General features: G+C 60.9%; 3 protein-coding genes across 6 annotated transcripts; 2 read left to right on the top strand and 1 right to left on the bottom strand.

The window, feature by feature from the left end:
• Positions 1-7,029: 7,029 nt before the first annotated feature.
• KREMEN2 (kringle containing transmembrane protein 2) lies at positions 7,030-11,296 on the top strand. 4 transcript variants are annotated; one of them, XM_039246707.1, is made up of 9 exons: positions 7,030-7,126; positions 7,364-7,538; positions 8,776-8,867; positions 8,969-9,093; positions 9,411-9,447; positions 9,816-10,148; positions 10,215-10,337; positions 10,419-10,500; positions 10,740-11,296. In XM_039246707.1, the coding sequence occupies exons 1-9, from the start codon at positions 7,030-7,032 to the stop codon at positions 10,948-10,950; spliced, it is 1,275 nt and encodes a 424-aa protein (XP_039102638.1). In that variant the 3' UTR covers positions 10,951-11,296. The 4 variants fall into 4 exon arrangements, with proteins under 4 accessions (XP_039102638.1, XP_039102637.1, XP_039102640.1 ...); XM_039246706.1 differs by having other exon boundaries at positions 9,294-9,447; XM_039246709.1 differs by lacking the exon at positions 10,419-10,500.
• Positions 11,297-12,322: 1,026 nt separating this feature from the next.
• Positions 12,323-15,778, top strand: PAQR4 (progestin and adipoQ receptor family member 4). The gene is made up of 3 exons (XM_039246711.1): positions 12,323-12,797; positions 14,147-14,368; positions 14,528-15,778. Exons 1-3 carry the CDS (start codon positions 12,632-12,634, stop codon positions 14,959-14,961), a joined length of 822 nt encoding a protein of 273 aa, XP_039102642.1. The 5' UTR covers positions 12,323-12,631; the 3' UTR covers positions 14,962-15,778.
• Positions 15,779-15,848: 70 nt separating this feature from the next.
• PKMYT1 (protein kinase, membrane associated tyrosine/threonine 1) lies at positions 15,849-20,000 on the bottom strand. Its single transcript, XM_039246705.1, has 7 exons — positions 19,618-20,000; positions 18,357-18,850; positions 17,585-17,691; positions 17,296-17,468; positions 17,053-17,210; positions 16,128-16,226; positions 15,849-16,042 (listed from the first exon to the last, which is right to left on the bottom strand). Exons 1-7 carry the CDS (start codon positions 19,966-19,968, stop codon positions 15,931-15,933), a joined length of 1,494 nt encoding a protein of 497 aa, XP_039102636.1. The 5' UTR covers positions 19,969-20,000; the 3' UTR covers positions 15,849-15,930.
• Between the last annotated feature and the right edge of the window lie 4,302 nt (positions 20,001-24,302).

Here is a 24,302-nt window from a genome sequence, read left to right as displayed (position 1 = left end):
GACCTTCCCAGGCCAGTAACTGGCCCGTCAGCTGACCCAGCTGCCAGCCCCACGGAGCCCTGGCCGCTGGCCTTGCCAGCAGTCAGGATGGTCCAGGCACAAACCGTCCCCTCCCCGGCCGGGGGCAGGTGACCTCCGCGCCTGACGGCCCTCAGCAGTGGCACCACACGGGGGCTGTGTTCCGGGCAGTGCCCTCGGCCGTGAAGCATGCGGCCTTTAGACAGTGAGCTGCCCACGGCCAAGGCCAAAGACAGCCCTGTGGGAACAGAGAGGACACCCCGATCCCAGATCCATCTTCGTGTCATAAATATGGACGCCCACAGCTGGAGGTCACACCTAGAGGGAGGCACCTGGTCGAGTTTGGGCCCCGTCCATCTCTGCCTAGCGCCACCATGGACGGGGACCCGCACACGGGCGTGAGGGGCTCCCCAAGAAGTGCCGAGTCGCAGCAGCCGCTGCCACCCACAAAGCCTGCAGGATCGTCTGGCTCCGCAGCCGCCACCAGGGTCACTGCAGGGCGGTGACTTCCTCAGTCCCCAGTCCCACGGCCCCCAGCTTGGCTGGGCTCCAGGGTGCAGCCGTGTGCTCCTCCTCCTCCCATGTGCGACCTGCTTGGACTGCACAGGATGGACGGATGGTCCGTGTCGCTTGGACTGGGGTCTCCCAGACGGACAGGAATTCTGGCACTGCCGTCACCTCGGGCGGCCCGCTGGCTGCTCTGGGCTCCAGAGGCCTCCCCCGGTGAGTCCACTCCCTCCGCAGTTCCAGAGCCACAGATTCATCGCTGTCCTGTCGCGTCACACAGTCCCAGAGCAGAGTGCACAGGGCCGGGCCCGTTGGAAGCTGGCCCCTTCGTACAAGGAACTCAAATTTTATTTATTTTTTTAATGTTTTTAAAATTTATTCCTGAGAGAGAGAGAATGCATGAACAGGGGAGGGTCAGAGAGAGAGGGAGACACAGACTCTGAAACCGGCTGCAGGCTCTGAGCTGGCTGTCAGCACAGAGCCTGACGTGGGCCTCGAACCCACAAACCATAAGATCATGACCTGAGCTGAAGTCAGACGCTTAACCGACTGACCCACCCAGATGCCCCTGAACTGAAATTTTAAAAATGGAGAACAGTTGGGGCGCCTGGGTGGCTCAGTCAGTTAAGCATCCGACTTCAGCTCAGGTCATGATCTCATGGTTCGTGGGTTCGAGCCCCGCGTCGGGCTCTGTGCTGACAGCTCAGAGCCTGGAGCCTGCTTCTGACTGTGTGTCTCCCTCTCTCTCTGGCCCTCCCCTGCTCACGCTGTCTCTCTCTCTCTCAAAAAAATAAACAAAACATTTTTTTTAAAATGCGGAGCAGTAGCTGGTCGTAGGAGTCCTGGCCCCCACTTCCTGTCCCCAGGGCTATAAGTGAACAGCACCGAAATGCTTCTCCGGGCTCCACCCCCCCCATCTCCCCCCCCCCCCCCCCCCCCCCCGCCCCGGCCCCAGCCCAGCCTCTGGTTCCCATGTCCTTCCTGCAGGGATGGTGGCTCCAAAGACTTCCTTGTGCCTAAAGCCAGGAGATCCTTCTCAGAGCTCACCCTCGGGCACTGACCGCCCCCCTGCCCCTCCCCGGGACACCTCTCCTCAGTCCTCTGCCTACCCCCCTGCAGCTGGTCCCCGCCTCCCTGGGGGGGTCCCTCTGCCCCCACCCAACCTACAAGCTGGGTGGTTGGTGTTCTGGGGACCGGACCTCAGCCCTTTTCTGCCCAGACACTTTGAGGGCTCCCGGTTGGTCCCTCTGCAACACCAGCCTGGCCCTTTTTCTTCTGACACCGGACCTGTGTGTCCCACTGCCTCCATGGCCATGGCCCTGGGTCACCTGCGGGCACCAGGCACGGGCAGCAGAGGGGAGCAGCCACGTGCTGTCCTCCTCATCGGACAAGGAGAGACCCAGAGCTGTTCTGGGTGCCATCCTGCCTGTCCCCTGCCCTGCCAGCTGGCGGCGCCCCCAGTGCCACCCTGCCCACGCGCCACGCAATTCACCGCTCGACGTGTATGATTCCGTGGCTCTTAATATAGTCACGAGTGGTGCCTCCGTCACCGCTGTCTAATTCCACACCAGTCACCAGCCTGAAAGGAAACCCCAGACCCATTAGCAACGTTCAGTCTGCTCGTCTCTTTCCCTAGGCGATAAGACCGATGGGGCTCCTCTCTCTGGCGCTGGGAGGTTTTGAGGAATCCAGGTGACCTTAGTCCACACAGGCCGCCATAACAAATACCATACAACCGACATTTATTCCTCAAGGTTCTGGAGGCGAGAGAGGCCTGAGATGGGAGTGCGGGCATGAGCTGACGAGAGCCTTCTTCCGGGTGTTCGATGCTCGCCTCCTTACTGCGTCCTCACCCGGGGCGGGGGCTGACCAGCTAAGCCTCTGGCCTCTGCTCGTAAGGGCGCTGATCGGGCAAGAAGCTCCACTCTGACCCAAACTCCTCCCAAACGCTCCGCCTCCTAATACCATCACCTTTCATTGGGGCTTCAGCGTGGGAATGTTGGAGGGAGGGAAACATTCACTCCACGGCCCCAGGGAAGGCGCTCACATAGTACAGACGACTCTTCCTCATCCCAAGCCCTGGTTTCCACATCAAGTGTGACTGCTTGGTTCAAGGACCAAAAGCCAGAGGTACCAGTGGTGGCGGGGTAGGGGGGTCCCCTGGAGGCCAACGACAGGCAGCCACCGGCCCTAGGCTGCATCCTCAGCGCAGCTCTGTGGAGCCCATCCCCTCCAGGCCGCCCAGCCCTCTGTCGCCCTGAGGGCCCTGAGGGCACTAGAAGGGACCCTCTGATTTGGTAACGAGGCCCTGGCTCAAGCCTTGGGCTCTAGCCTCTCACCCCCGATGCTTTAGAGCGAGGAGGAGGATTTGCCTAGCACACAGCAAGTGCTCAGAAAATATCTGTTAAAGATGTGATTCAGTAAGTGAGGAGGGGGAGGCAGTGGGACCCTGTCCCACATCTGTTGGACTCTGGCCAGTGGAAGTGACCCAGATGTCTGTCAACAGATGAACAGATCAAAAAAATGTGGTTGGGCCACACCAAGGAATATTATGCGATGTGGAAAAAGAGGGAAATCTGTCACGTGCTGTGACATGGATGAACCCAGGGGGACATTACGTGAAGTGAAACAAGCCAGTCACAAAAGGTCAAATAATTACTGTGTGGTCCCACTTATACAAAATACCTGAAGTAGTCAAAATCATGGAAACCGAAAGTAGAAAGGTGGTTTTCCAGGGGGCTGGGGGCTGGGAAGGGGGACCTAGTGTTTAATGGGCTAGAGCCTGGGCACTACGAGATGAAGAGGTCCCGGGTCCACTGCATAGTGATGCGAATATACTTAACACTATTGAACTGTTCACTTTGAAACAGCAAAGAATGTAAATTCAACGTTAGGTGTTATTTACCACTGAAAAAAGAATGAGGGGCGCCCGGCGGCTCAGTTGGTTGAGCGTCTGACTTCGGCTCAGGTCACGATCTCATAGTTTGGTTTGTGAGTTTGAGCCCTGCAACAGGTTCTCTGCTCTCAGTGTGGAGCCATCTTCGGATCGCCTACCTGCCCTCCCCACCCCAACCCTGCTTGTGCGCTCGCTCTCTCTCTCTCTCTCTCTCTCTCCCTCAAAAATAAAAATAAACATTAAAAGAAGAAGAAGGCGAAGAATGAGGAGATGCCAAGAGCCAGAAGGTGCTTGCAGTAAATGCTCCAGGCCAAAGACTCCGGCTGCCAGACGGATGTAGAGGGTAAGAGCAGGGGGCTGGACATCAGTGTGGAGTGCGATTTGTCCAAATAAGAGATGGTAGTGACCCAGACTCAGGAGGTGGCTGCGGGTGGGAAAGAGACAAGAGGTAATTAAGAGATGCCGTGAGTAGACTTGTGCTCTCCCCGCCCCCCAGTTCATGTGTTTTAATCCTAACCCCCCAGCACCACAGAACGTGATCCTATTTGGAAACAGGTCATTGCAGCTGTGATTAGGTAAGGTCATACTGGCAGAGGTTGGGCACAGACATCTGGACACAGACCGCCAAACACGGGGAGAGCGCCGGGTGAAGATGGAGGCAGAGATTCTACGCGCCAAGGGACACCAACGATGACAGCTAACGTCCAGCATCCAGTCGAGAGGCATCGAACAAACACCCACTTGGGCTCCCAGAAGGAACAGGCCGGCTGAGGGCTAACTCTCAGAGTCCTGGCCTCCAGCCCTCCAGCCCATCATTTCTGTGTTAGAGCCCCCAGCCCTTTGTCAGGACGCCCTAGGGAACCTGTCCGGTGGGCCAGAACTGGGTGGGGGCAGGAGGGCGTATCGGTGGAGGGAAGTTGTGCAGATCCGTGTAACAAGCAAGCCTCCAATCTCAGCAGCTACACAGCGGATGTTTATCTCTCCCGCGTCCTGACACTGCTGGTTAGTGGGTGGCTTCCACAGGGTCGCTCCGGGATCCAGCTCCTTCCACCCTGCCCCGGCCTCCCCCCAACCCTGGCGTCTCCTGCATCTGCTTGGTGAGAGAGGAGAGCCTGGCAGGGCCTGCGGATGCCCTGTCCCAGTCTGGAGCTCTGGTTAGATACAGGTGCTCATGGAGGAGGTTTGGGGTGGAGCCTGAGAATCTGCATTTCTAAGGAGCTCCTCTGTGGTGTTAATGCTGCCGGTCTGGGCCCCCACTTTGCCCATGAGAGGCACCCCTGCTGCCCACACCCCCTCGGCCAGAACTCACCCCCACACTCAAATGTGGGGGAGACAGGGGAACGAAGTTCAGCTGTTTGCACAGGAGCTGGAGGAACCAGGATCAGTAAACACAGGTGGAGAGCCGGAGCAGGCAGGAGGTACCCGGCCTCCCACAGCAGAAGCACTGTTGTTTCGGTGCGACTAAGTCCTGAGAGAGACCGTGGGGCCCTTCAGCCTTTCTGAGCTCCTTGCAAGTGATAGGATGAAGGTCAAGGTCTTCGTTAGCCTGGGGCTCTGTGAGCCACCTGGGACTGGAGCTGGCAAGGGGGACACTGGCCCTCATCTCGGCGCCGGGGGGCCTGGGGCTGAGCACCCATCCTTGTCACCCAGGTCTCAGGAGACAGAGGCGCTCTCAGGTCCCAGTACACTGGATGGACAGCTTGGTCCGCCTCTGCCAGGGAAGGGCCCGCCTCCTACTCTCTCCCCCTACTGACCCCTCCCTGTGCCCCACCTGTGGGGCAGCCTGGGGCCCTGGAGGTGAGGCTCCCAACGGCCCCCCGTGGCACCCGCGGTGGCCCAGGCCTTCAGACTTGGGAGGACACCAGCAAGCAGCAGCAGCAACTGCCCCGCTTGCTACCCACCTTCTGGGAGAAGGGGGCCAGGTCAAAGGGTGGCCACACACACACACACACACACACACCGCTCCCTGGTTGGGGGGCGGGGGCCTTAAACAGGTTCTCTGTGTTGGGCCACCATATGCAGTCCCGGGCTCAGCGGGCATTAAACTGGGAGGTGAGCCTTGGCCGGCCTGGCTGCCGGAGGGCTTCCTCACGAGGCGACCCCCGCTTCAGCAAGCCCACCCCTTCCAGTGTTCGGCCCGCGGGCTGCCCGCCCTGCGATCTGCCAGGTCCCATCACCGCCTCCCGCACCTTGGCCTTGCTGCAATCCGTCCTGCGCCACTCCATCTTCTGGGCGGGGACCGGTCCGTCCCGGCTGGACGGCCTGGGGGGGGGGGGGGGGGGGGGGGGGGGGGGGGGGGGGGGGGGCGGCTGGACTGAGGGGTGAGGGATGAGGGATCTGGGCGGGGCGGGGCCGCTGGGGCCCCGGCTCCCACCCCGCTGCTCCCCCGCCCCCGCCCCCGCCCTCCCACGCACCTGCGCTGGCCTCCCCCCAAGCCCTGGGGGCAGCCGGCGGGCGGCGCTGGGAGATCAGAGGATTCCGAGGAGTTGGGCCCGGGGGACGGGGCGGGGAATTTCCCCCCACGCCTGCCTGGGCCTGCTCCCCTCCCCCTCCCCCGCCGGGCTGGGGCTGGGGGGGGCTCCGCTGGGGGAATTCCACCGCGCTGCGAGGGCTCCGGCGGGCCTGAGCTGGGGGTCCTACGGGAAGAAGGGGGAAGAGAGGAGGGGACAGGCTGGGACCAGGGGCGCAGCTGCCTTCCTCCCCAGACGCCAGCTGCCCCTGCCTGTCCGGGATTGAGCGCCCACCATCCCGCCCGTCTCGCGGGCGCGGGGCAGGGAGTGGCACTGCCTCCGTCCAGCCAGAGCCACGCGGTACCCGGGGAGACGGGCGTGAGGGTCGGAAAGAGCGCGTGCGTGGGCATCTCACACTGAACGGGGGACTCGCTGGGAATGCTTGCGTGCGCTTAATTCTAGGGTGCCTGTGAGCAGGAGACTCTGGGGTGTCCCAGGGGCGTGTGGCCTATGGAGAGGGTCGTGGATCACCCCCACGGGGGTCCTTCTGCCCACCAGCCTGGCCCTTCCTCCTCCGCACACCCCTAGCCCCTGCGCGGACTTCGAGAAGGGGAAGGGAGAGGAGAAGCGTGCTGGGACACCGAGGGTCCCCGGGCACTGTGTTGGGGCGGGGGTGGGGGGGAGGCGTCTGGACCTGCTGCCTCCGCTCCAGTCTCGGGCGGGGCTTCCCGGCGGGGGGATGGAGTGGGGAGGGAGGGGCCCCGGGGGGAGGGACCCACAGAGGGACTGAGGGGGGTAGGAGCCAGAGCTAGAGACCTGAGCGAGGGAGAGCGAGGCGCAGCGGGAGGGGCCGGTGCGGAAGCGAAAGCAAGCCCCCAGCACTGAGAGGCAGTGACAGAGAGCGCCCCTGGTCAGAGAACCTCGGGGACACCCCCGGAGGGGACACAGGGCCAGAGAGACGGGTCGAGGGGCAGAAGCCCTGGGAGGCGAATACTCGCGGGGGACAGTTCACCGTCGCAGACGGAGAGCGCGGCTCGGCGGGGCGAGAACAGACTGTCGGAGGAGAACGCCCCCAGGTCGCCCGGAAGCCCCCGGAGCGACCCCGGGGGTGGCATGGGCGGCGTGCGGGCCACGGCAACCGCTCTTTGGTTGGGGGAGATGGAGACACGGGCCCCGCGGCGCCTCCTCCTCCTCCTGCTCTTCCTCCCGTCGCTGCCGCCACGCGGGGCCTCCGCGGGGAGCCTCCACAGCCCAGGTGAGCTCCGCCCCCGCGACCGGCCCGTGTCACCGCCCTCGCCTCTGCCTCCGCGCCGGGGAGCCAGCCGGTCCCGAAGCGAAGGAGGGGGCAGAGCAGGTGGTGGGAGCAGCTGAGCCCGGGGCCCCGCAGGCGCCGGCGGGCGGGGGGGGGGGCGGGGAGCCGCAGCGGGCGGGGCGGGCGGTGAAGATGCGGGCGAAGGTCCGGACCCCCCCAGCCCCCGCGGTGGCCGCGCAGGCCTGTCCGAGTGCTTCCAGGTGAACGGCGCCGACTACCGCGGCCACCAGAACCGCACGGGGCCGCGCGGGGCTGGCCGCGCGTGCCTCTTCTGGGACCAGACGCAGCAGCACAGCTACAGCAGCGCCAGCGACCCCCAAGGCCGCTGGGGGCTGGGCCCGCACAACTTCTGCCGGTGAGCGGCCGGGCCTGCGCTGCGGGCGGGACTGGGCGCAGGCGTGGGCCGCGGGCAGGGCCTGGGTGCGGGTGGGACGCAGGTCTCGGCCGTGCGGGCGCAAGGGCCACCCCGAGGGTCTGGGAGCCGAACCTAGGCGAGGGACCGGGCCTAGCCCGTTCTGGGGGCGGGCTGGCCGCTCGGAACATTTTGGGGCTCCGGACCCGCCTTAGGTCCCCAAACTCTGCAGAGCCTCAGGCCAGGCCTGGGCATTGAAGGAGCCTGTACCCGCCGGACCCAGTCAGAGGGCGAGCTCTCGAGTGGGGGGGGGGGGCGGCCCCTGCCGTACAACTTCTTTGAGGGGCTCTACTCTTGGCAACGGAGGGATTGGGGATTCAGAGCCACAACTACTGTCAGAAGCCGCCGGGAGCAAGCAGAGCCAGAGGCACCACAAAGCTCAGGACCACCATTTTTGCTTTAAAGCAAGGTCCCAAGGGGGCACCTGGGTGGCTCAGTTGGTTAAGTGTCGACTTCGGCTCAGGTCATGATCTCAGGGTTCGTGGGTTCAAGCCCCACATCAGGCTCTGTGCTGACAGCTAGATCTGGAGCCTGTTTCAGATTCTGTGTCTCCCTCTCTCTCTGACCCTCCCCTGCTCACGCTCTCTCTCTGAAATAAATAAAACATTAAAAAAAATTTTTTTTAAAGATAAAGCAAGGTTCCAAGGCAAGGGAGGTGGCAGTGGCCCAAGGCGGGGTTGGGCCTCACCAACACTGAGGGGGCTTCAAAGTCCTCATGTATAAAGTCATGTCTAGCAACATCTGAAGCCCAGAATACGCCCTCAGTCCCCCTTTTAAAGAATAGTTTGTTTGTTTGTTTATTTATTTAAAGAGAGAGAAGAGAGAGCAGGGGAGGGGAAGAGAGAGAGGGAGCCAGAATCCTAAGCAAGGTCCTGGTGACAGCACAGAGTCCCACTTGGGGCTTGAACTCACAAACTGTAAGATCAGGACCTGAGCTGAAACCAAGGGTGGGTCCCTTAACCGACTGAGCCGGCTGGGTGCCCCTTAAGGGCTTTGCACCAGCCCCTCTGGATTTGACATCCACAAACAGGTGGGACAAACGAGAATTTGTGCGACAATGGAGAGGAACACACAAACCAGATGTAACACGCTCGGTGGCTGTTTTGCGGATAGGCTGTGGGGTGGGGCCTGGGGCCTGCAGCGCTTGTGGGGGTTCAGACCACTTCACCCCCACCGGCAGGAACCCCGACGGTGACGTGCAACCGTGGTGCTATGTAGCCGAGACAGAGGAGGGCATCTACTGGCGCTACTGCGACATCCCCACGTGTCACAGTGAGTGGGCCGGGCTTGGACAAGGGTGGGGACGCTGGGCTGCCCGGGTACAGTTCTCTTTTGGCGGCACTGGACAAAGCCGGACTCTGCTGCTCCCTCAGTGCCTGGGTATCTGGGCTGCTTCATGGATTCGGGGGCACCCCCGGCTCTCAGCGGCCCCAGCGGGACCTCAACGAAGCTCACGGTCCAGGTGTGCCTTCGCTTCTGCCGCATGAAGGGCTACCAGGTACTGCCCCCTCCCACCTCTGGCTCAAAACAGTGACCCCTGACCTCGGGTGACAGTTGACCCAAATCAACTCCCACTCTGACACCAAACCCTGATGCTGATAATGCAACCTACTACCCGATTCCCACTTAGGACCCTGACCCTAGACCCCACCCCTTCCCCAACCACTGCCTCCTGGGTCACCCAGTCTGTGCCCCCAGCTGGCGGGCGTGGAGGCTGGCTATGCCTGCTTCTGTGGCTCTGAAAGCGACCTGGATCGGGGACGCCCGGCCCCAGCTACCGACTGCGACCAGATTTGCTTCGGCCACCCGGGCCAGCTGTGCGGCGGCGATGGGCGTCTGGGCATCTACGAAGGTGAGGAGTGGGCGGGGAAGAGGGGACTGGGTGGTGAGGGGAGGAGGTCTGGGTGGGACAGGGGGTGCCACGCCCCTGTGGGGGCGGAATCTGGGAGCGGGAGGCCGTACCCTGGGGGCGGGGCCCGAGAAGGGGATTGGGTGGAGAGCGGGGGCCGAAGCCGGCGTCGTGGGCGGGGCCTGGAGTTGAGGGCGGGACTTGGGAGAGGATTCGCAGTTCGCGGAGGGAGTAGGACCGGGCTCGAGGAGGCGGCGGCGAAGGCGGGGGGCGTGGCTCGGCGGGGAGGGGAGGAGCCTCGGCGTGAAGCCCCGCCCCGTGAAGGAAGAGCCCGCCGGCCTCCGGGTTCTGACCACCAGCCCCGCCCGCAGTGTCGGTGGGCTCCTGCCAGGGGAACTGGACCGCACCTCAGGGCGTCATCTACTCCCCGGACTTCCCAGACGAGTACGGGCCGGACCGGAACTGCAGCTGGGCGCTGAGCCCGCCGGGCGCCGCGCTGGAGCTCACCTTCCGCCTCTTCGAGCTGGCCGACCCGCGCGACCGGCTGGAGCTGCGCGACGCCGCCTCGGGCAGCCTGCTCCGCGCCTTCGACGGCGCCCGCCCGCCGCCGCCCGGGCCCCTGCGCTTGCGCGCCGCCGCGCTGCTGCTCACCTTTCGCAGCGACGCGCGCGGCCACGCGCAGGGCTTCGCGCTCACCTACCGCGGTGAGAGCCCGCCTCGTCGCCCTCCGCCCTCCGCCCCGCCACCCTGCCTCACACCTCTCTCCGCAGGGCTGCAGGACGCTGCTGAAGACCGGACGCCCCAGGGCTCGGCCCCGACCCCCGCAGCACCCCCTGACTGGGCCAACGTGAGCTGCAGCCCCCGGCCTGGGGCTCCGGAGGCCGCGATGGGGGGTGAGGAGGGCATGCGAGGCGGGCAGGAGTTTGGGGAGCAGCCCCTTCCGAATCCTGCCTCACAGCACCGTGTGCCCGCAGCCCGGGTCTTCTCGACCGTGACGGCCGTCTCGGTGCTGCTGCTGCTGCTGCTGCTGTCGCTGCTGCGCCTGCTGCGCCGACGGTGCGCCCGCTGGGGCGGGGCCTGAGGGCGGACGCAGCTGGGCGCCTGACGCCTCGGTGCCCAGGGGCCCTGGTGGGAAGCTGGGGCTTCCAAGGGGATCGGGGCTGGGAGGAAGTCCTGGGTTCTTGAGGGACAAGGGCTTGCGTCCACACAGGGAATCGCGCGTGGGATCGCAGGTGAAGGAGGACACTGGAGGTAAGATGGGTTGGGGGTTCAGCTGACGTCTGCTCCCTCTCTAGGAGCTGTCTGCTGGCTCCGGGAAAAGGGCCCCCGACGTTGGGGCCTTCCCGGGGCCCCGGGAGAAGCTGGGCTGTGTGGTACCGCCGGCCTCGAGGGGTGGCCCTGCCCTGTACCCCTGGGGACCCTCAGGCTGAGGGTCTAGCCTCGAGTTACCGGCCCCTGAGCGCCTCCAGCCAGAGTTCCCTGCGCTCGCTCATCTCTGCTCTCTGACTCGGGATCCCCAGGGTCCACTGGACCCTCTGCCAGCGGAATGGACACCTCAGACTCCATGCCGCACTCTACGTTGACCTTCCGCCCCTTTAAGGGCAGCTCGGTCTCTGATCATCTCTTGGAGGCCAGACATTGGACAGGAAGCATCTGGTGCTATTACTGAGAACTTGGTCTGACCCTCAAGGTTCCAGATGGTTGGGGCCAAAGGTCAAGAGGAATCCAGCTCCCCTCCCTCATAAACCTTAATACGGGGGTCTCTGATTTCACGTTGCTTTTAGAACCTCTTGGGGTGGTTCTGAACTGCTGCCCTAAGTGAAATGTGAGAGGTCAAGAAAAGTAGTCAAAAGACCAGCCATAGACTCTGAATAAAGGACCTATTTTGGTACAGGGCTCTCTGCAAGTTCTTGCGTGAGAGAGGAGTTATGTTAATGAGGGTATTGGAGCCAAGGTTGGGTGTATCCATGCAAATTTAGGTCGGTCCAAGACTGGAGTGATTTGGAGCTGCCGGGAAAGTTTAGGACTGAGGAACTCCGGAGGCGGAAGGATGTGTGGGCGGGTTCCTGGGGAAGGGGAGGTGGAGGAGGTGGAGGAAGCCGGTTGTGGGCGGGGTTAAGCCCGAGAAGGGATGCCTTCCAGGACCGCCTTAGAATGAACTCCGGCAGGGATGGACCTTTCCCCCGTGACCTCCTGCTGTCTCTTCCCCTCCGTTTCCTGTCTTTTCGGGTGGAACCGAAGGTGCCCTCCAGTGGGCGGTAGCAGGAAGCGAGTTTGACGGAGCCCAGGCTACAAGAAACCTGGGCTGACGGGCAGGTCATCGCCCGAGGGCGCTGAGCGCATCAGACACACGTGTAGAGGCCTGGGCATCTCTGTGGGGCTTGCTGCGCTCTGGTTGAGTCGGGCCGGCGGAGATCACCCTCACTGAGGTGGGGACGCGCCGGCTCTAGACCTGACTGGTCCGAAGGTCCCGGGCCGCCAGCACCTTGGACAGAGCCCGGGTGAGGGGTGGGGCTGGGTGGTGACGAGGATAAATGGCCAAGGGTGCGTCGACCTAGGGGGTCGCGCGGAAAGTCCAGGCGCGTACAGCAGACTCTAGGCGTAGGCGCCGGGGTCACTGCAGCAGAGGCACTGGGGACCCAGAACGTCGGATCCCAAGCCCCCAGCTACCCCATGCAAATGAGACTGGGAGCGCATAAATTATGCTAATTAGGCGAAAGTCTGGGCGGGCGTGGGCAGGGCCTCCCAGCCAGCCTCGCCTATTGGACCCCGCAGCGTCGACGTCACGAGGACCGCGCGCGAAACGCTGGCGGGACGGCGGGGGCGAGCTGCTGGGGCGGAGCCTGGCGTCCCCACCAGCGTCCGGCCGCGCCCGTCCTCCCGGCTGCGAAGGGACGACTGGCCTCTGCCGCCTCCGCGAGCTGTTCCTGCGGCGCGCCTTCCCCGGAGGAACCGGTCGCGCTGTGCTCGGGCGCCCAGCACAGCCCCAGCCCCCGCCCCGGCGTGGGGGCGCTGGGCCCGCGCGTGCGCAGCGCCTGAGGGGCGCGGGCCGGGACCCCCGCCCGGCGCGTGCGCGGACGCAGCACTGGGCGGCGGGCGCGCGCCGGGATGAGTCTCCGAGCGCAGTAGCAGCACTGAGAAGATCGGGGGCCAAGAGGAGCGCGCGCCGCCCGCGCCGGGCCGGGCCATGGCGTTCCTGGCCGGGCCGCGCCTGCTGGATTGGGCCAGCTCACCGCCGCACCTGCAGTTCAACAAGTTCGTGCTGACTGGCTACCGGCCGGCCAGCAGCGGCTCCGGCTGTCTACGCAGCCTCTTCTACCTGCACAACGAGCTGGGCAACATCTACACGCACGGTGAGCCGCGCCCCGCATCCCACACCCGCGGCAGCCCTGCCTGCGCCGGGCCGGGGGCCGGAAGGCCGAGGAGCGCCCCAATTATCAGGTCCTGAGCTGCCTGGGCCCTGGCACGGCCAGGAGTCGTGGTGACAAAGCTGCCATTGTCCCAGACTGAACTGTCCTTCCGCTCCCGGGCGGGGCCCCCGGGCAGGGAAGGAAGCAGAGTAGGGGACCAAGTCCGCTTAATCCCTCTGAGCCCCAGGGAGGAGCCTGGTGTCCGACTCCCTTCATAATCCCTGCGTCTGGGGCACCCTCTCCCGCCAGCACTGGTCCAGGAGATGGGTGCTGACTTCCGATTAGGAGAGGCCCAGGAAGAGAAACCAGGCCCTGGCCCCTCCCGGTGCGGCTGCCCTGCCACCCTCGCCCCAGCAGCCCAGCCGCGGGGCTCCGCCTGGTGGCGGCTCCTTCCTCCCCACCATAGGCGCCGGGCCCCTCCTCCGCGGCCCTGCTCTGCTGACACAGCCTTGCCCGTCCTTGGGCTGCCCTGGCCAGGAGAGGGGCCCGGAAAAGGCTGAGCCCAACCTGGGCACCTGCCTCACGGAGGGACTCTGGCCTGGCCAGACCTTGCTGAGTGTGCACCCAGTAGCCCCCATCCACTGTGCCCGTCTTTGACCCTGTGAGGGCAATGCCAGAGTGCTGGGGGAAGGGGGTAGGAATCGCCCTGGTTAGGGCTGAGAGGAATGGGGTGCAGGAAGCGCTGCCTGGGGAGGTAGAACAAGCTCCTTTCAGCCCCTCTCCCCTGCTTGGCTTTCCTCCTTTCTGGAAGACCAGGAGCCCCAAAGCCTCTTTGTCTGGTGACTTACAGAGAAGACACAGGGGGTGAGAGAAGCTAAGTGGCCCCGGGATCTGGTATCATTGTCCACATGTCCTGTTCAGAATTCTGCTTGCGGTCATGCCTCCTTCTGGGTTCTGCCAACACACCGAGTTTAGGGGATTGGGACCCCCTGGCTTTCTGGGGAGGTAATGTGGATGCAGGGGTGAGAGCAGCTTGGGAATTAAGTGCCCAGGTCCTATTCTGCTTCCATCGCTTGCTCCCCGGGGTCACGGGCGGCAGTTGCTCCGTTTCTTCACCTGGAAGTGTGGAACGGCTTATGGTCTCTACTTCCCCAGAGTCTAGGGAGCTCTGCTAAGTCACTGAAGTTACTGAAGGCGCAGGGCCTGCCTCAGTCCGATAGCGTGCTAACGGCCATTGTCAAGATCTATCTTGCCTCATCCCTCTTGTGTTATCTGTAGACTGCAGACTCCCTGAGGACATGACTTGTTCTCTGCCCGAAGCTGTGTGATGGATAATAGTTTCCCTCCCCCAGGGCTGGCCCTCCTAGGCTTCCTGGTGCTGCTGCCGATGACCATGCCTTGGGGTCAGCTGGGCAAGGATGGCTGGCTGTGGGGCACACACTGTGTGGCCTGCCTGGCCCCTCCCACAGGCTCTGTGCTCTACCATCTCTTCATGTGCCACCAAGGGGGCAGCCCTGTGTATACTCGGCTCCTTGCCCTGGATATGTGTGGGGTCTGCCTTGTCAACACCCTAGGTGAGCTAATGGATGGGGTGGGCAGGCTTGAAGGACGGGAGTTGGGGGCGGGGGCAGCCGGGGAGGCGGCGGCAGGGGACACTCTCACGAGCCCTGGGTAGAAAGGGCAGGCAGTCCCCCAGACTGATGTGCCTTCTGCTACGTCTCTCCTCTGTACAGGGGCTCTGCCCATCATCCACTGCACCCTGGCCTGTAGGCCCTGGCTGCGCCCAGCCGCCCTGGTGGGCTACACTGTGCTATCAGGCGTGGCTGGCTGGCGGGCCCTCACCGCTCCCTCCACCAGTGCCCGGCTCCGCGCCTTTGGTTGGCAGGCTGCTGCCCGCCTCCTGGTGTTTGGGGCCCGAGGAGTGGGGCTGGGCTCTGGGGCTCCGGGCTCCCTGCCCTGCTACCTGCGTATGGACGCGCTGGCACTGCTCGGGGGACTGGTGAACGTGGCCCGGCTGCCAGAGCGCTGGGGACCCGGCCGCTTCGATTACTGGGGCAACTCGCACCAGATCATGCACCTGCTCAGCGTGGGCTCCATCCTCCAGCTGCATGCCGGTGTCGTGCCTGACCTGCTCTGGGCCTCCCGCCACGCCTGCCCCCCCGACTGAGCCACCTCCCGCCCGCCACGCCGGCCTCTCTACAGTCTTCTAGGACCAACAGTGCCCTGCTCCGCTCCTGCTGCCGGTGTCCAAGGGCTGCTTCCTGGGCACTTCCCACCAACAGGACTCGGCATCTGTTTGTCCATTCTTCCCTGTGGACAGGACCAGCCTCTTCGATCCACACCTCGGAGCTCCACCTCCCATCCTTGCCTTCTTTTGGGGTACTGTCTGTGTAGGCTAGAAGGAAACCTTTCCTTCCTGGGCCTCAGTTTATCTTCTGTGACCTTGGAGGGTATGGCCAGAGGGTTCTGGGGTCATGTCTTGCTATGACAGAATTCTACCGGCCCAGAGCTGTCACCCCACCCTGCCCCACACATAAGGTACCCCATGGGTGCCTTGCCCAGCCTTCAGCCCTATTTCCTGACCTCTGCATGCCAGCCCTCCCAGCTGCCTGAGGCTCACCCTCCCCTTCAACTTTCTGTCCAGAGACCGTGGACTGAGGGGTTTGGTCAACAGGACCAGCCTCTTATCCCAGGACCAAGGGACAGGAGGGGGCTGCAGCTGCTGTTTCCAAGCAGCTGGCACAGAGACTCGAAGACCTGAGTGGGCTGAGGGCCCACCCTCCACCCTGAGTGCTATGCACTGATGGCTCAACCAACATACTGGGGACGTGCCTGCTCAGGAAGTCTCTGCAAAGCGCATGCTCCTAGCCCCAGTGTGCTGGCCTGGGGCCCTGCATCAGGGCTCAGCCACTGCCCATCACAGGGCCACAGACCCTGTGCGACATCAATAAATGGGGCAGGAAGAGCTGTTACCACACACGCAAGCTTGGGTGTTCCCAAGATTCAAATACCTTTTATTAGACATGGCTATAGGCAGAAGGAACCCCTGGAGTTCCCAGAGGGACCCCAGCCTCCAGGCAGATTGGGGAGGGAGCAGTGGCTAAAAGGTTAAAAGCACCAAGGCTGGCCTATGGACTCACGTTGGGCCCAGTGAGTCCTCAAACAGGCTGAGGAGGTTCCGAGGTTCAAAGGAGGGGAAGGAGCCCTGAGGGGGCTCAGAGTCAATGTCACTTAGGTCCAGGGCATCCCTGGGGTGGGGGGAAGAGAGACAAATGACACTCAGGATCCGAAAGCCACCACCTCCCCCTTCCCCGTGACTCTGGGCCTGCTCACCTCAGTGTGTGCCTGCGCCGGGGGGCAGGGGAGCTGCTGCAGGGGGTGGAGGTGTTCCCGATAGCCCTGGCCAGGACGGCCTCTGGAGAGAGCGGGGGCCTGCACGGGGCGGGCCAGACAAGAAAGGTGTCGGGGGTGGGGAGTGCATGGGGGGGGGGCCACAGCAAGACCAGCCCTTTCCCTGTGCAGACCCCAGGCCCCTGCCTGACAAGGGCATGGGCCCCAGGCAGAAGCAGTGAAAGCGCGGTGCCCTTTGAAAGAAGCACTTTCACAACTTTTAAAGGCCATCTGACCACACTCAGAAGCCACCTCTGTTCCTTTTCAGAACATGTGGGTTTTGACAGCTGGCTTGGAAGTGAACTTGTGACAAATGAAGCCTTTCTGGTACCTCATGTCTGATATAAAGTGTCCCCATGGCGATGGGGTGATATTTCCTTAAAAAGGGGTTAATGGTGTGATTCCTCCTGAGGACTGTGCCCCCAAGCACTTTCTTAATTACAGCCTCTCACTTGGCCACCAGGTATCTAGGACCAAGGAGTTTCCTGGGCCGAGCTCACCAGGCTCTGGGGACTCTGTTTCCTGGGAGGATGGACAGCGCCTCACCTGCGGGGACCGCAGCCCTACCATGGCGGCCACCGTGGGCCTCACGCTGCTCCCTCGTGTGGCAGCGCCGCAAGCGTGAGGCTGCCGGTTCTACTCTGCTCTGCACGTTCCCTGCACTGAGCCTGGAGGAGACCGCTGTGTCCCAATGGGGCCAGGCTGCACCCCCACTGGCCTTGGCGCCCTTCCCATGGTAGGACGGCGGCGGGGGGGGGGTTGGGGGAGGGGTCCTGCTCGCCGCGAATCCCCACAGGCTGCAGCCTGGCCCTGCTGACTGCCCCTGCCCCCTGACCCCCTGCCCCCGGCGTCGGCAGCTCTCACCCACCCTATGCTGTCATCCTCCCAGTTGCTGGAGAGGCTGCTGTCCAGGAGGAGGCTGCAGGGGGGCGAGCCGGGCGGGGTGGCCGGTGGGCTGGGGGGCTGCAGCCAGCTGGCCGGGTGAGCCAGCCCGCGCCACAGCCAGCACAGCAGGGCAAGCAGGGCCTGTGGGGACAGGGACAAGGGAGGCAGGTCAGGCCCTGGCGCTGGGGAGCAAGGCCGGGCACCCCGCCACCATCACCCAGCTTACCTGCCACAGGGCCCACCCTCGACCGAGGGCCTCGGCGGCCACGTACCACAGAATGCTCCAGGGCCGAGGCTGCCTGAGCACGGGCAAGGCCAGCAGGGACTCGGCGGTGGCCCGCAGCTTGGGGTCAGGTTCCAGCATCATGGCGAGGACAGAACGCAACTCAGAAGACAGGCCTGTCCACAGGGCACAGCCGTGTCAGGGGTGACTGAGCTCTGAGCGCTGGGGCCCCCGAAGTGAGCCTGCCCTCCCTGGCGCCGCATGTTCCTCCCCACCCTTGCCCTGCACTTACCAGCAGTGAACTCCGGGGGCACATAGCCCTGGCGCAGCTGCTGCCAGCCCTCCCCACCGTGGGGCAGCTCCATGTTGCATGCCACTTCCAGGATGGTGAGGCCCAGACTGGGAAGGATGGGGGCAGTGACAGAAGAGGGGCAGGCTTGGCCTTGGGGCACAGACCCCAGAGCTCCAGGCTGCCCACGAAGAGGCATGGCTCTTCTACCGTGAGCCCGGGAAGTGGGGACGGAGGGGCTGGGGGGCCTGAGAAGGCCCCAGCAGGACCAATGATGGGACCATGTTACAGCGCCCACACACCACCCGTTGAGTCCTCCTGGCACCTCTCAGCGGGCAGGCACTACGGTTACTAATGTTACTACCATCGCTCAGTTGGCAAGGCTGGACGTGGCTGTTAGAGGCAGAACAGGGGTTACTAGCACAGATGAGGGGACCCACTGCCTGGTCCGGCCCTAGCTTCCCCACTTGCTAACGACCTCACACAAGCCCTTCAGCCCCACTGTGTCCATTCCCTGTAAACGGAGTAGTTGTCTCTCCTGTGGGGGTGAGGTGAAGAAATGGGTGGATCCATGTAAAAGGGCTCCAGGGGGTGCTTAGAGCCTGACTCTGCAGAACCCTCAAGTACAGGACTGGCCTCCACCCCCTTGGGGCAGGATGTCCCAGCCCGAGGCCGAGTCTTCCTGACTTTGGGCTAGGGTGGCGTTTCCCTCCCTCTGCTGACTGCACAGCCCCCCTGCCAACCCCGCCAGAGCCTCCCGCATCCCCGCCCTCACCTGAACACGTCCGCCGCTGTCCCATAGGAGCCCTGCAGCAGCTCAGGGGCCATGTAGCGGGGGTCTCCCTCCTGGGCCTCACCAGTTCCGGAGGCACCCAGCTCTACCAGCAGCCCAAAGTCACCCAGCTTGCAGCGGCCACGGGGCCCCAGGAAGATGTTAGCAGGCTTGACATCAAGGTGGACCAGGCCTTGGCCGTGCAGGTGAGCCAGGGCAAGCAGGGTGTCCCGCAGGTAGCCCCAGACCTGGGCCTCGGGCAGGCCGGCGCCCCGGGCCTCGCAGTGCTGCTGCAGGCTGGGCCCACACAGCTCCGTCTGCAGGTACAGGATGCCGCCCTCCTCCCAGGCTCGCTCCAGCTGCACACAACGCGGGTGTGGCCCCACCTTCTCGTGGCCGCCAACCTCAGCCAGCTTGCGGGCCCGGTCCTTAGGGCCCCGGAAGGGCGACATAGAGCGCTTCACCGCATAGAGCCGGCCGTCTTCCTTAGAGCGCACCTGGAAGGGAGGCGGCACCCACAAGTGGGCCGAGAGGCCAATCTGGCAGACCCCGTTAGGACTGTCCACGCGTGGAAGGTGGAGCACGGCAGCTGCCCGGGAGCCCACGTGTGTAAAGCGAAGCTGGCTGCGCCACTCCGAGCTCTACGTGTTGACCCCACAGGGCCTCTGTGGCACATTGCTACACGAAAAAAGCTGGCCCCACAAGTGTGGCCAGTATGACCCGCTGTGCAGAATATAGAGAGTCTCTCCGTGTATGGCCAAGTCTGGAGATGTAGAGAAAAAGGTCAGAAAGGGAGGAGACCCACCTGAAGAGCACACTGGAAGAACCACGGTATTTGTACTTTTTAACCACAAAACTGTAGTACTTGTGTAAGGAAGATCACCATTTTAAAGGAAATATAAATGATTGGAAAATCTATTTTAAGGACAAATAAAAAGGTGGTATGAAGGGTGTAGCCTTAGCACCTGCTGGCCTGGGAGGTGATGGGGGGCGGGGTGGGCACCACACAGTGGGGGCTGTTTTGGGGGGGGGAAGGGGACAGCCAGGAGCCGCTGTAAGGCGGGCCAGGCTCCGCACAAGGGGGGAGAGTGCACCGAGGGGCTTGGAGGGGCTGAAGTAGGGGAAGGAGAAAGCAGCCAAATCAGCCAAGGAGAAGCAGGCTCTCAGAGGAGGAAAGGGGAGCGGGCTGCCCAGGACGCTGTCCCCTCCGGCCAGGAGAGGGAAACGGGAGTGGGGGTAGCAGGCCTGAGGAATGAAGACTCACCTTGAAGACCTCTCCATAAGAGCCGTGGCCCAGGCGGCCAAGCCTCTGGAAACTCTGTTGGAAGAAGGACTCCGGGCGGCTCGGGTCATACGAGGGGCTCTGAAGGGTCTCGGAGGCTTTGCCTTGGAATGTCACCCTCCGGGGCTGGAGCTGGTGCCAGCCTGGGGTCCGAGGAGGGAAGAGGCGGCTGATGGGGATGCTGCCCTTGGCAGGAGGCCGGGGTGGGAGGCTCCGACTGAGCCCTCCAGGCCTCTTTAGGGAGAAGCCAGGTTCTGCGTGGCGGAAATAGGCTGGGACTGGAACGGGGGTGCCACTCAGGGGTGGAGGGGTGCCCTCTGTGGGCACAGGCATGGCCAGCACAGGAGGCCCTGGGCTGCAGACGACAGAACAGTGTGTCTGCTCAAACAGCGCCTGGTCTTATGGCCCCAAAGAGACTTCGGAAGAGAGGTGTGTCCACTCTGCACACACGTTCTGCTTTAAACATGGAGGCCACGGGGACGAGCACCTGCAGGGAAAGCGAGACAAGTATACGTAGGCCTGCCCCCAGTCATCCGTACCTTGCAGGCCACAGAAGCATCAACCAAAATCCGCAAGGCCATGTCCTGGGGACTCCGCAGTCCAGCACAGGTTGGCTGGGAGGGGCCTGCAGCCAGAGAGCCCGCCTGTATATGCTGCCTCATCACAACCAGCAGTTTGGCCTTTAAGATACACACCCTCTTCCAAAAACGCAACATGGAAATATTAACGCGGGCCCACCATCCCTTATCTCAAATTCGAAAGTAAAACCAAAGGTCTGAAACCCAAGGTTCTCTCCTGCCTTCTTTCTCGCAGCTGTGGGGCCAGCACTCATTCAGTGGGGTTCCACCACCTCCAGCCGCGGGGGCCCAAGTTCCGGGTAAGCGCCGCCGAGCAATGCTGCAGCCCCTTCCCAGGGGGCAAAAGCCACATCTGGCAGGAGGGCTCGGGACACGGGGGCCCAGCCGCTCAAGCCCCAGGACGAGGTCCCTCACTGGGAAAAGCAACCAGAGAAGGCCGGAGGCTACTGTTCCCACCCTGAGGCAGCAGTGTCCCTCAGAGAGACAGGCGCCTCTGTCCCTGCCCTTAGCTCCAGAGCTCCAGCCCCGGGATTCAACCTACAGACAAGCAGGCAATAGAACAGAAAGTTCTGAAGCGCTCCCTAAAAAACAAAACAAAACCAAGCAAAACACCCAAAAGAGTTATTTGAAACAACGTGGGAATTTCAAGACTAAAGGCGCTCTTGAAGACACTGGGGTGTTTTTTTTTTGTTTTTTTTTTAAATGTTTTATTTATTTCTAGGAGAGAGAGAGACAGCGTGAGCAGGGGAGGGTCAGAGAGAGAGGGAGTCACAGACTCTGAAACAGGCTCCAGGCTCTGAGCTGGCAGCCAGCACAGAGCCCGACGCGGGGCTCGAACCCACGAACCGCGAGATCATGACCTAAGTGAAAGTCGGACGTTTAACCGACTAAGCCACCCAGGCGCCCCGAAGACACTGGGGGTTTTGATGGTAAGCAAATAGGGGGAAGCTAGCACCTCCATTAGTGCAACAAGTGCCCCCCAAGCCGGCCAGTTTCCCACACAGAACTCGGGACAAGAGTCTTATTGGAGTCAGAACAAACCTCAAACACTGAATTCAAAAGCTACCCTGTCGAAGGATCCCCAACTTAACTAGATCAGTCTATCTAGCAATTGATGCCCTAGGCATTGTCAAAAACACTAGAACTAGAACTAGAAACTCCACAACTGGTGGAGCCAAACAGCTAAGGACTGGGAAGGACAGAGAGAGACCCCATAAAACCACTGTCACTCCAAGGTGACCATGCACAGGCCTGTGGCTGGGCCTCTGAGGAGTAGCGTCCCAGGCTTCCCGCTGCAGGGGAAAGAGACATCAAGACAATGGCCCAGCCAGTCACTAAAAACTAAGCGAGCAAACAAATCATAATCCCCAGGGGGGCAGGGGTGAGACCAGTAAGGCCAGTTGCTCTCTAAAAGGTCCAGTTTTCCCTAAATAAATAAATAAATAAAACTACAAGATGTCCACAGACATAGGAAAATGTGACCCATGCACAGGAGACAAGTGGACAACAGAAAGTACCTGAGAGGGACCGGATGTGAGATTTAACAAAGACGTCACAGTACTCATTCTAAATATGTTCAAAGGACTAAAGGAAACCACACGTAAAGAAGTAAGCGAAGCACAATGACCACATTTCAGCAAATAAAGAATATTGATACTGAGATAGAAATTATAAAAAGAACCAAAGGAAGTTGTGGAGTTGAAAGATGTAAGAACTAAAATGAAAAGATTCATTAGAGGGGTTCAACAGTGCATTTGAACTGGAAGAATGATTTGTGAACCTGAAGACAGATCGAGAAGGATTATGCAGTCTGAAGAACAAAGAGAAAAAGAACGAAGAAGAGGGAACACAGGACGCCACTGGGTGCACGGACGTATGTATAAGGTGCACCAGAGGAAAGAAGAGAAGGAGCAAGAAAAATGTGCTAAGAACTAAAAGATGAAACCTTCCCAAATGTGATTCACAAAAAACTTCCCCGCCCTAAGAAAACCACATTAACACAGCCAAGGAGCTCAAAGAGCGTCAGGTAGGATAACGAAGAAACCCACAGCCGACACACCTTTTTCAAATGCTGAAAACCAAAAGCAAGGACTCCGTCTTGGGAGCGGCAAGAGGAAAAAGCCTCCTCACTTACCGCCGCCCCTGCGGTGAACTGCCGACTTCTCCCCAGAAACGGCGAACAGGGCCAGGAGGCAGCGGGCGGCATATGCAACGTGTTGGGGGGGAATATGTGTCAACCAAGAATCCCACTGGCAAAACTGTCTTCCAAAAATAAAGGCAAAATAAAGACATTCCCGGACAAAAGCAGAAAGAATTCACTGCTGACAGACCTGCTTTATAAGAAAAACTAAAGGAAGTTCTTCAGGCCAAAAGCACGTGATCCCAAACAGTAATCTGAATCTACATGAAGAAACAGAGCAGTGGTAAAGACGATCAAGTAATACAAACGACAATGTAAATGCATATCTCTTCTCTCAGCCGACGTAAAAGGTGATTGTACAACAGTCTGCAATTGTATATTGGGCATGTAACATATAGAGACGTAACACACTTACAGATAAGAGCCCAAAAGAGGTGGGTGGGAACACCAAACTAGAGAATGACACCAGATGGTAACTTGAATCCACAGGAACAAATAAAGAGAACCAGAAGTGATAAATAAGAGCGTCAATGTAACAAACATCATATATATACTTGCTTTCCATCTACTTGTCCTTCAGCTTCTTAAAGAAATTAAAGATGACCTAAATAGGGGGTGCCTGGGTGGCTCAGTCGCTTAAGCCTCTGACTCTTGGTGTCAGTTCAGGTCACGATCTTGTGGTTTGTGGATTTGAGCTGAGCCCCACGTCAGACTCTGTGCTGACCGCGCAGCGCTTGCTTCAGATTCTCTCTCTCTCTCCCTCTCTCTGCCCCTCCCCTGCATTCTCTCTCTCTCTCTCCCTCTCAAAATAAACCTTAAAAAAAAAAAAAAGATGACCCAAATTAACGGGAAGACATCACATGTTCATAGATTCAGACTTATCGCAGATAAAATAGCAACACTCTCCACACTGATCTACAGATTCAGTAAAATCCATATCAGAATCCCGGCTGGCTTCTTCACAGTAATTGAAAGGCTGATCCAAAAATTCATATGAAAATTCGCAGGACCCAGAATAGTCAAAACAAAAGTTGGAAGACTTGCAGTTCCCGATTCTGACACTTATTACAAAGCTATTGGAATCAAACAGTGTGGTATTCACATAAAGATAGACAGAGATCAAAAGAACACAAGCGGCAGTTTAGAAATAAACCCTCACATTCACAGTCAGTTGATTTTGACAATGGTGCCAAAACAATTCAGGGGGAAAGAATAGTCACAAAAAATGGTGCTGGGACAACCAGATCTCTACATGCACATGCAAGCCTCATTTAGTAGGAAAATCTGACCTATTTTCGCTCTGAGTGTGAATATTCATATATTTCTTGAGAGAAATATTAATTATGGGATGACATCCGAGGCCCACAGGTGTATTACATACAAATGACATGCGTGCCCTATCTAAGATCAGGGACATTTAGAATTGGGAAAGACACCCAGTCACAGGGGTTTGTGGACCCCTAATACTAAAAGGTTTAGCCCACTGTCCGGCATACACATCCCCCAATAAGGGGTGCCTGGGCGGCTCAGCTGGTTCAGCTTCTGACTCTTGATTTCGGCTCAGGCCACACGATCTCACAGTTCATGTGCTCAAGCCCCACCTCAGGCTCCACAATGCCAGTGCGGAGCCTGCTTGGGATTCTCTCTCTCCCCCCCTCTCTCTCTGCCCCTCCCCCATTCGCACACACTCTCCCTCAAAATAAACTTTTTTAAAAATTCTTAAAAAGTCCCCCAATAAATGCTGTTACATAATAAGTAAAATATAGGGGCGCCTGGGTGGCTTAGTCGGTTAAGCGTCCGACTTTCGCTCAGGTCATGATCTCGCGGTTCGTGGGTTCGAGCCCCGCGTCGGGCTCTGTGCTGACTGCCAGCTCAGAGCCTGGAGCCTGTTTCAGTCTGTGACTCCCTCTCTCTCTGACCCTCCCCTGCTCACGCTGTCTCTCTCTCTC

The sequence above is a fragment of the Hyaena hyaena genome, unplaced genomic scaffold (assembly GCF_003009895.1).
Source record: "Hyaena hyaena isolate Hyena2069 unplaced genomic scaffold, ASM300989v1 scaffold_285, whole genome shotgun sequence".
Classification (NCBI taxonomy): Eukaryota; Metazoa; Chordata; class Mammalia; order Carnivora; family Hyaenidae; genus Hyaena; species Hyaena hyaena.
The sequence above is the reverse complement of the archived record's forward strand: the minus strand, read 5'-3'. Positions and strand labels throughout refer to the sequence as shown.

Excerpts from the sequence above, each read along its gene's own strand:
- KREMEN2 (XM_039246706.1), top strand. The coding sequence starts at position 7,030 with ATGGAGACACGGGCCCCGCGGCGCCTCCTCCTCCTCCTGCTCTTCCTC. Across the intron at positions 9,094-9,293 it reads GCCGCATGAAGGGCTACCAG|CTGGCGGGCGTGGAGGCTGG; the intron begins GTACTGCCCCCT and ends CTGTGCCCCCAG. Across the intron at positions 10,501-10,739 it reads CTGCGCCTGCTGCGCCGACG|GAGCTGTCTGCTGGCTCCGG; the intron begins GTGCGCCCGCTG and ends CTCCCTCTCTAG.
- PAQR4 (XM_039246711.1), top strand. The coding sequence starts at position 12,632 with ATGGCGTTCCTGGCCGGGCCGCGCCTGCTGGATTGGGCCAGCTCACCG. Across the intron at positions 12,798-14,146 it reads GGGCAACATCTACACGCACG|GGCTGGCCCTCCTAGGCTTC; the intron begins GTGAGCCGCGCC and ends TCCCTCCCCCAG. Across the intron at positions 14,369-14,527 it reads CTGCCTTGTCAACACCCTAG|GGGCTCTGCCCATCATCCAC; the intron begins GTGAGCTAATGG and ends TCCTCTGTACAG.
- PKMYT1 (XM_039246705.1), bottom strand. The coding sequence starts at position 19,968 with ATGCCTGTGCCCACAGAGGGCACCCCTCCACCCCTGAGTGGCACCCCC. Across the intron at positions 18,851-19,617 it reads CTTATGGAGAGGTCTTCAAG|GTGCGCTCTAAGGAAGACGG; the intron begins GTGAGTCTTCAT and ends CCTCCCTTCCAG. Across the intron at positions 17,211-17,295 it reads GAGGGTGGGCCCTGTGGCAG|GCCCTGCTTGCCCTGCTGTG; the intron begins GTAAGCTGGGTG and ends CTGTCCCCACAG.